This window comes from Rhododendron vialii, chromosome 10a (genome assembly GCF_030253575.1).
Source record: "Rhododendron vialii isolate Sample 1 chromosome 10a, ASM3025357v1".
Lineage (NCBI taxonomy): Eukaryota > Viridiplantae > Streptophyta > Magnoliopsida > Ericales > Ericaceae > Rhododendron > Rhododendron vialii.
In genome coordinates this window covers 7,667,253-7,677,745 of record NC_080566.1, presented here as the reverse complement: position 1 = coordinate 7,677,745, position 10,493 = coordinate 7,667,253, and the positions used below count along the sequence as shown (strand labels likewise).

Sequence of the window (10,493 nt, the reverse complement as noted above, 5' to 3'; positions counted from 1 at the left end):
TAACGTACCCAAAATTCAGGGCGTTACAGATTTTATCAATAAATTATCTTTTTAACGTACCTAAAATTCGAGGCGTTACAAAAATACTATTTATTTATGTCCTTATAAATAAGATAATATTATCTTATTTTGTCTCTTACTTGCTTTGTTTGTTCGAGCGATAGGGATTCCAATCAATCACCCTGAAATGGGTTTGGACATCTTATCCGTTTGAAAATGAGTACCATCATGCCAAATTTCTATTGACAACTACTTTTCCTAGTTAATGGAGTACTAAACAATGATAATTTTGTTTTCATCTCAATAGCCAAACCATAGATTATTAGTGCCCTTGCATGTGGGTAGGGGTTGGTATCGTGTCGTATTATGTTTGTGTCATATTGTATTCGTGTCAGAATTCTTTCGATCCTAATCTGATCTGTTTAGCTTTTCGTGTTTTTGTGTCATGTCATATTCGTGTTTCGTGTTAGAAATAGCTAACTTTAATCCGCTAACTTCATGTCGTGTTCTCGTATCATATGGAAAATTTCCACCCCTACATGTGGCGGTGGCCCAACCCTCTCCCTACCACACATTATTGTAGGGCCCTTACATTTAGTCTCGGGTCCCAAAGATATGTGTGATTGATGGGGCACCGTCTCACGCCCTACTATAAAAATACGTGATTGAAGAGAAATGTCTAGGGCAGCACGTGGCGTTGCGCAGGGGCAATAAATAATTTTTTCGTATCCTTCTAATCCATTGTAGCGGATAAGAAACGCGTTGCGGCATCGGATTCGCACTTCCCGGAGTTGAGTAGGTTGCAGCACAAAAAGGAAAAGAGAAATGCTTGTGTGTGACCGACTGAGCTTCCGTCCAGTGTAGCTTTCCTCTAGTCCTGTCTAGTTTTGACATTTTGTGGGCTTTTCTTGGATCCACAACCATGATCGAAACGGTTCACTTTTTTTAGGATTTGCCGAGAAAATAAACTCCCCCGAAGATCTTGTTGATTGAATATCGTTTAATAAGATTTTTAAAAGCATTTAAGTTTTAGATTAAATGTGTTAAATGGTTGCAATCCGGTGTTGTACATTTCTTTTTTTAATCCAAGATTAACGCGGTTCATAATTATGACAATTGGTACTCGATCAACGTGATTTTCGTTACGAAGATGTTCTCGACGACTTCTAAAAAATAAACAGTTCCGATTAGTGCTGTGGGCCTGAAAACAGCCCACAAAATACCGAAATTAGACGGGCCTGGAGGGAAGCACAGGAGCTCAGTCCGGGTGTAGTCTCTACTCTGTATATATATACATACAATCAGTTTCTCTCTCCTCCTCACCGTCTTCTACAAAAGCCATACACAGCCATTTTCCTCCTCCACTACTCATAGTCTCAACTTCAATGGCGTCCAAAACCGCTGTCATAGCCTGGTCTGTATATAAAATCCCCCATTCTGTCTTACCGCTTCTTTTCTTTACTTCCTATTTATCTCTCTCTCTCTCTCTCTCTCTCTCTCTCTCTCTCTCTCTCTCTCTCTCAGGGGTTCGGGAGAAGACGGGCAGTTGGGAATCGGAAACAACGAAGAGAGAGAATGGGTTTGCGCAATCAAAGCTCTCCAGACCGAGACAGTGCGCTCCGTTGTCGCGGGCAGTCGAAACTCACTCGCCATTTGCGATGACGGCAAGGTCCTCCCCTTATCACCATCCTCATCTTTATCTTTATTTATTATGTGTACGTCTATGTATATACTTGACAGAAGCTTTCTTTTATATTATAAATTTCTAGTCCCTCCGTCCAAAATGATAGTCCCTTGTGGCACGTGTAATTTTCGGATAAAAAAACAAAGTACTTTGAATTTTTTGGCACCAAATTAGAGAACTAATTGAAATCTTAATTTGGTATGAAGAAACTCGAAAAATTATATAGGGAAATACTTTATTTTTTATATGAAAATTGTGCGTCTTTTTCGTATTCGTAGCGGACTATCATTTTAGGAAGGAGTGAGTAACATGTATGCATGAATTGACAGGACTCATGGATAGCGAAAAACTTGTGGGGGAAAATTGAATTGTTCTTGACAAAAATGCAATATTTTTAACTTCTCGAGGTTAGTATTTTTAGGACGGAGTTTGTATTTAAATTGCTGAACCTAATCGAGGTTTTGTTTCACTACTGGTTACAGTTATTCTGACCGTCTCCACACCTGTGCTTCACTCAAAATTGAGTAAAAAGCTTCATTTGAATTTTGAAGTTGTTGAATGGCCGAACCCAGATTTGATTGGAATTGTCAGTGTCAAGTTAAGTGGAAGTCCAAGGTTTAGAGTATAGGAGAGCAATACGAAGTTTTGGTGAAGTTGGTGTCAAGGCTGCGCTAGATTTTTTTATATTAAAAGCATGGCTTTGGTTTTTTGGTAGATGATTGTATCTTGTTTGCTGCAGTTTAGTTGCTCTTATGGGTCCTGTTTTGGAGTTTTAGGTTTGCTGGCTTGTGTAAAGTTTGTTTGATTCTGGGGTATGCCCCTTTGCACCTGTAATGGTTTTGTTCAATAAAAAATTCAAAAATTCAAATCGGTATAAAATTAACAGTGTCAAGTTTAGTGGAAGTCGAAGGTTTAGAGTATAGGAGAGTAGTAGAAACTAGAAAGTTTTGGTAAAATTTGGTTTTGAGTTTGGGCTAGGTTTTGATAAAATGAAATGGGTCTTAAACTAAATTGAGTTTGTAGTCAAATGGCCAAACACAGATTTCAATGAAACTGTCAGTGTCAAGTTTATTCATGGTTTAGAGTGAGGAGAGGAGTAGCGAGTTTTGGTAGAAGGTGGTGTCAATTTTGGACTCGATGTTGATTAAAAGAAACAGAACTCACTGAATTTGGCTAAAACTCAGTTTAGTATTATTTTATAAGTTTGAATAAAGGAATACGAGAGGGTTTTTTACCTCAAGATTTTAGTTTCATTTGCATTTTGAGTGAGAAGCGGAAGTCGGTTATTGTTGCTTGTTCTCCGATCATGCTTAGGGGGTTTAGATTCAAACCTTGTATTTTATGTTGATCACTCAATCCTATGTTTTCTTATTTTACCGTCCGTAATATTTAATCTCAGCTATTTACTTGGGGTTGGAACCAAAGAGGAACTTTGGGGCACCCACCTGAGACCAAAACTGAGACCATCCCCAGTCAGGTTAAAGCCCTTGCTAATGTCAAAATTGTTCAGGTAACCCAATGTTTCATTTGATCTTTTGGAATATGAATAGTTGGGGTAGTGGAGTTCACTGATGGCTTATTGATTTCAGGCAGCTATTGGAGGGTGGCATTGTTTGGCTGTTGACGATCAAGGCAGAGCTTATGCTTGGGGTATAATCCTTCTCCTCTACTCTAACCATTTGGTTGCAAATGAAACTGATGAGAAATTGAAATCTACGTGTCAATGTTACATTATATTATTTGTTCACGGATGTGGAGTATTTATCTCAATTATGCAATCAGTCATGCTGTACATTTGAGCAGAGAACTATGTTCATTTTCCAGGATGAGTGTGATTTTGGATGAATTAATTATCTTTCCTCGCATGCACACAAACTTAGATGCATATTGGACTGATCTGGAGGGCCAGAGGTTGAAAAATTGATACTAAAATGAGGGAATTTGGTTGACAGTTCTTGTAGTCTTCTTAGTGTCTGACCCTTTAACCACCTTAAAAGTTAAAACATAGAAGGCGTATATAATATTCCCAGGAGAGGGAAGGCAAGCAGAAAAAAGAGAAGGCAAGTCAATGTAGAATCATAACATTAATATGCATGTCCATATGCGTAATTTGATATACTTTCTATAGTGTGTTGTGATCTGGATTTATCCACGCAATGCTGAACCTTGCTTTTGAGAACAAAATAATAAATTTAGATGCCTTCCAAATAGCATCGAAGGTTGGAATTGAACATAATCATAGATAAAGTCTTCATCACGAGATATTAGGCAGTTATTTTTCATTAGGGTATGAATCGTGTAAAATGGGCAGGTGGGAATGAGTACGGCCAGTGTGGTGAAGAACCTGAGCGGAAAGATGACACTGGTAGGCCTTTGAAGAGGGATATCATAATTCCACAGAGATGTGCATCAAAGCTTTCCGTTCGTCAGGTGATAACTCTTTGGTGGGATGCACTTTTTGTGAAAATTTTGATCACAATGGATTTTCTTTTATTTCATTTTGTTAGTTGGCAACCTATTCACTGTAGTGCAGAGGATGCAGAAAGTTCGGTTGCTTCATGAGCATATTTCTTTGTCAGATGATGTAACCATAAGTTATGCAAGATATTGTTATATTTGATATCCATACACTTTGGTAGCCAAAAAAGAAAAAGCGCTTAGAGTCTGTTTGTTTTAATGTAAAATGTTTACTTGCCAAATAAAAAAACATCTGCATGGAAATATGTTAGTACATTCTTTTCATCTCTAGTGTTTGGCTGTGGTTTACTGTTGGGAATTATTTTGATGGAAGTAAAGACATTAAGGCTCAATTGTTTGTACCCTGTGCTTGGTTCCTCTCCCATTATCTCTCCCCTCACTTTCTCTCATCATATCCTCTTCATAGATCAGTTCCTAGAAGGGGAAGAGAGGAATGTGTGAGGATGGGATAGGGTGTGATGCAGATCAAGAGAGGGGAGAGAGTGATGAGAACCGTCTGATCTGATGGATATCTGTAAAATGGCTTACCGAAACCAGCCCGGTAAGTCATATTATCTTGATTTGCTGCAAAAGATTTTATGTAAATATACTCCCCCATATTTGTGCAACCAAACGCAAAACTTAGAAAATCTTTTCTTGGAAAAAGTATTTTCAGTTCAAACAAACAGAGCCTAAGTTCCTTCATGACTACTTATCAAAAAGATAAAAGAAAATGCTTTAGTTTTTTCAGAATCAATTAGGATATCATTGTGTGAAATGTACAGGTAGTATGCATATATCTCCACTCATTTTTTTGAATGCATGCTATTGTTTAAGTCACTTGTCTTTAACAGCCTTTAAATGCTTTGCGCTTATTAGGTGGCTGCTGGAGGTACACACTCAGTGGTGCTTACTCGTGAAGGACATGTTTGGACCTGGGGTCAACCATGGCCACCTGGAGACATGTAACTCTGTTGACATATGCTATGCATGAATTTTTCTTTTTTTGTTTGGTTTCCCATTTTCTTGTTTAATATTTATTGTTTTTCTTTGTAGAAAACAAATTTCCACTCCAATGAGAGTGCAAGGTCTTGAAAGGGTACGAATAATTGCAGTTGGGGCTTTTCACAATCTGGCTCTCCTTGAGGATGGAATTTTGTGGGCGTGGGGGAACAATGAATACGGACAACTTGGAACAGGGGATACCCAGCCAAGATCACAACCTATTCCTGTCCAAGGGCTGTCTGGTCTTACTTTGGTTTGTATCATGTCTAATTTGTTTTTGTTCTTATATAGTGAAACCCTATTGTTTTAGTTAAGTTTCTTTGCTATGTGTGACTGCTGCAATGTTATAGGCTGTTAGAAAAGTTTGCGTAGCAATTTCAGTTTCCTCTTGTACATCTGCATGTTTGAAGTCATTTGTTATGGTGACTCTACTAGAGGGATTCCCAGGCAAGTTTGGTAGTCTGTTGAAGCAGGGTAGGGGACAATACAGGAAGGAGGCCCTGAACAACCTGACGAACCATGCTAATTCCAGAAACTAATGAATAGCCTGTTGGTTGCACCAATTTCACGAAGGGAAATCATAAATTATGAAGCTACGGGGTGGGGCATGGCTTTAGTGTTTTTAATTGTTGTCATGCCTGCAGGATTATGGAAAATATGTTGGGAGGTAAAACTAGGACTTGCCAATGACTCAATGCAAATGAATTAGTGGTGAAGGAGCTGGAGAACTTAATCTGATGTAGTGATGCAGCGGAAGTTAGGAGGAGGCTTTTGTTAGCTTCCATCAGAGAAATCTTATGGGGATCATCAAATGCTGCTTTAAGTTGTCCTAATAGTCAGCCAATGTAAATGTATTAAAAAAATCTAAATGAAGTCTGCTCTCACAATATAAGGATTGCTTCTCTCAGGGAAATCTTGTTAATATTGGAATTGGAGCTTCGTTTGAGGTGCTATATGTATGAGTTGAAGTATTTTCCTTCTCTCTAGGCCAGCTAGCTCCAGCTTCTCTGTTGAATTTGATGTCGCCTCCATTGGAAGGTCTTGGGGAATCTTTCTCCATGTGTTTTGGTCTTTTAACTGAGGATGATGCAGAGATTGTCGGGTGTTAGGTGAGATATTGGTTCTTGGGTTTGTAGAAGTGTTGGGTCTTCTTCATTGTTTCTTAGGTTGCTTTCTTTGTTGGCGACCAATGTCAACTGTAGATGATTGTTATGCGTAATTGTGCATGAGCTTGAAGTGGATAACGTGCTAATTCTTTCCTAACTCACAATGATAGTACCCCAAGAACTTGTGCTTAAGATGTCCACAGTGAAAAAGAACTTAGACATTTATCTCTTTCTGTGTGCAGGTTGATATTGCTGCTGGAGGATGGCATTCTACTGCCCTGACGGATGATGGAGAGGTATTTCCTTCCTTCTAATTCCGAAGAGATTTCGTTGATAGTAATGGCTATGTCGTTGTACTATCACTCCTTTGTAAGGTATCTGAACTCTTTTGTCAATAGTAGAATACTTGCCGAAAACCCAAAACCTAAACCCTACCATATCTTTGATATGGGCACCCACCAATACATCATTATTTGTGTTTGAAATCGAGTAGTGGCCTAGGATCTACAATGTCTCCTTGGCAGCTAAAAGGTAGTATATCCAATTATTACTCATTGATTCTTTTCTTTGTTTTCACCTGTTGTTTTTTCTACTAGCGCTTAAGGTGTCTTATTCCAAATAATTGAGGAACCTTTATGACATGGAAGAGTTGTTTTGGTTTTGTGTGTGTGATTCCCCTTCACTTCAAGAGGCAGACATGGTTTTTTTCATTCTCAATCGAAGATGCTAAGGCTGTGCATTTTCTGCTTATGGGTCTAACGTAATTTACTTGTCTGGTAAGCAATAGGATTAACTTCAAGATATGAAAGCTTGGAAAATATGAAATAACCTTTTAAAACTTTGAAATCTATTTGGAAAACTTTACTTCTGTTTTGTCTGCCAAAGGTTCTGTGGTTAAACTCAACCAGTTAACCTTGAGGTTGTGGGTTCGAAATCTGATGACAGTTGTTTGGTGCACATACAAGGTCGAAGGATAGGTCGGTGCTTGATCTATCCCTCCGAGGCTCCCTTAATGGGGACAAATTGGGTGAATTTCTTTCGGGATAAGCAAAGTAGAATGAACTCATTGACCCTCATAGATGAGGCTTTTTGAAAAGAAATAGGAGTAATACTTTAATTCACTCCTTGATGATCATGATGTGAAGAATGGTTTGGTCAAAACCAATCAGATTGCAACTGCGGGCGGATTCGTTGACATTTGTTAATTGCATCCCTAGAACTCTGAGTGTGGTTTTCTCCGTCATCCTGGGATTTGAAAGGAAAAGATGAAATGGCAATTGTTCTCGCAATTATATGATGTCTGCTTTTCGTACAGGACGCTGTTTTCATTTTTTTGGTCTTCATTGCAGGTATATGGTTGGGGTAGAGGAGAACATGGGAGGCTTGGATTCGGAGATGATAAGAGCAGTAAAATGGTGCCTCAGAGGGTTCAACTTCTTGTAGAGGAAGATATTATTCAGGTACATCAGTAAATGTGTTTGTAAAACCAGATCAAGGGACATGTTTTGATGTCTTCTCCCACATGTGATGGTACAATTTATCGTTTAGGATGTTTTCTAATTATGGAAAAGAATCATCGTTGATTCTAGTCATGCCAATGGTGATTGAGTTGGGAATGGAGTCGTTGCTTATATCTTAAAATTATTGCATGTGGTTTGCATAGACTTGCTGCATGTGCAATTAAAGAAATTGGTTTCACTGTGGTTCAATATGGACTTACTTTTATGTTCCCATTTTGTCCAGTTGCCTCTCTGTTCTCTCTTTGCTTTTGCACCTGTATTTTTGGGAGAGAGAAATGTCTTTCGTTAGTTCTCCTGCCTGGCGAAGGAGGTGGGATGAACAATCAGCCTTTGTTCATGTTTTAGAGCTGGCCTACTCCTTCCTTCTTGGGGCATTGACCGCCCTATAGTCCACGAACTGCAGTTTATTGGAATATCATTTTGCACAGAGCTTTCATTTGAATTTACTTAACTTGAAGGAAGTCCTATTTAACACATTCTTACTTTTCCAGTACTGGGAAAGGATAGATGAATGTTCTTTCGGTAATTTTTGGCCCAAAAACAAAAGCCTACATTGTGACTCCCTAGTGAAAGGTGTTCGTTCCGTACCATGCTACGCCAAAAGGGAATGAAACCGACTACGTTGAACATTCAATCACGAAACCCACTACGTTGAACATTCAATCACCTGAGTTGTTGAATCTTTTTCACATTTTGATGCTTATTTTTTTCCCGTGATATAGGTGTCTTGTGGGGGAACCCATTCAGTTGCACTGACGCGTGATGGCCACATGTTTTCGGTAAGCGCTGGGACATCATGTTTTACATTTCGTAGAAAGTGGAAACCACAAGGAAAAATAAATAAGATGGACAACTCACCATATGGTTACTCACTGAAACAAAATGGTGACAATACAAACATGGGTTCAGTACCAACTTCTTTTTATCTGGGCCTCACTTTTTGTGTTTTTCTAGTAAATCTTGGCATCACATAAGAAATTCTTTTGCTTTTTTCTTATGGTATTCCTAATTGACTGAAAAGATTTGGTGTTGACAGTTTGGCCGAGGTGACCATGGGCGTCTAGGATACGGGAGAAAAGTAACTACTGGTCATCCCTCGGAGGTGCCCATAAACCTCCCACCACCAAAAAATCTCAGCGGTGGGGAAACCGATGGACGTTGGTGCGCAAAGTTTGTTGCTTGTGGTGGCCGTCACACGTTAGCAACAGTAGAATGGCATCCTGATGAATCTTAAGAGTTGAACATGGAGTGTTGCTATCACAACATATGCTCAAGATCAAATAGATTCAGAGCTCTGTATAACTATGTCATGTTCATCAGAGAGTAGACCGTCCATTGATTTTCTATTCACACGTTTTACATTCTCCGGCAATTATGAAGCACAATAATTGCCGGAGAATTCTCTATTTATGCATGAAATTGTTACTACCACCCCAGATGTAGTTATGCAGTTTAAACGTTACGATGGACTTAATTTTGTGACGTGGCTAGAAGCCATTGGTTTCTATATTTTCATCAAATTTGAAGAACAAGAAAGCATCGGTAGTTTTTATTTGGGACTTCGGAGCAGGTGACCTGCCTCAAATCCTACATCCCTTGGCCATAAGTCTGTCGTCTGTTGCTTATCAAAAAAAAGTCTGTCGTCTGATGAACCAAATATATTGTGAGGCCACGCAACAATGATCCGAACCGTAACACATTGCTGGGAGCAACTCCTCTCCGGTGCGGTTGGCCTATTTGTAGGTCCTCTTTGGGTTCATTTCGATGATTGAAATCATTTGTTCTCTGGACACGGTTGATGGCCTAATGAGGTCTGACAAATGAATGGTTTTCATTATTGAAGTGCGGTTGAATATAGCCATCAACACTATCCACAAAAGCTCCTCTCTTTTTTTCGGCTAAAGTCAGCGTTTTGTTAGCTATATTTGGTGAAATTTTAAATTTTGTCCAATGCACAGGAGTATATGGTGTCTACTACCATTTGGTTACCGCTCCACTTGCAACATGTAGCTCTTGATAGCGAGAAAAACTTTAATTTAATTTGTCAAATAAAATATAGATGAACTAATCACTAATTCGCTCTCATACGCAAAATGGTATAATAGTAATTTTTGTTATGTGGACGAGATTGAAAACGTGGCACCCTCCCCCATATTATTGGGTCCTCCCGCCACACGGAGTTGTGTTGACTGTCGGGGTAAGGTTTGAGTAAATAACGAGTAAAATAATGCTATGACGGCATTTGATAGCCACGTATTGATTACAGTATAATGATTTATGAGACAACGACATATCTTATAAAACGGAAAATAAATATTTGACAAATAAGAACCTTAGCAGATTAGAGCTTTAGTTGTAACTCGGCTCTTTTGTAACGGTTCGGCTTGTTTACGGTCGTTAGTAGATGAACTAAGCTCGTGCACTCGATATAAAACACAAGCCAAGCTCGAGCTTATTTGGGCTCTAGAGTAGTTTTTAATAAGCCGAACTTGAGTCAGTTATAACTCACTACGTCTATAGCTATTGAGCTCAGTTAGCAAATGAGCTGAACTCGAATGCCTCGATAGTAAACGAGCCGAGCTCGATCTTTGATTATTTGGTCTCGAGTCGAGTCGGGCTCAGGCTAGATTAATTTTGAACGAGTCGAGCTCGAATATTGCGAAGCTCGTCCATCTCGTTTACACTAGTTTATTGTCAAAATTCAAAAGTGGTCAAGATGTA

The 10,493-nt window shown here is 39.0% G+C and overlaps 1 protein-coding gene across 2 annotated transcripts; it reads left to right on the top strand.

The window, feature by feature from the left end:
* The first annotated feature begins 1,260 nt into the window (after positions 1-1,260).
* Positions 1,261-9,324, top strand: LOC131304615 (ultraviolet-B receptor UVR8-like). Of its 2 annotated transcripts, XM_058331927.1 has the most exons (11): positions 1,261-1,414; positions 1,525-1,669; positions 3,084-3,194; positions 3,274-3,334; positions 3,996-4,114; positions 5,021-5,106; positions 5,198-5,399; positions 6,495-6,548; positions 7,602-7,712; positions 8,495-8,551; positions 8,809-9,324. In XM_058331927.1, exons 1-11 carry the CDS (start codon positions 1,386-1,388, stop codon positions 9,004-9,006), a joined length of 1,173 nt encoding a protein of 390 aa, XP_058187910.1. In that variant the 5' UTR covers positions 1,261-1,385; the 3' UTR covers positions 9,007-9,324. The 2 variants fall into 2 exon arrangements, with proteins under 2 accessions (XP_058187910.1, XP_058187911.1); XM_058331928.1 differs by lacking the exon at positions 8,495-8,551.
* The last annotated feature ends 1,169 nt before the right edge of the window (positions 9,325-10,493 follow it).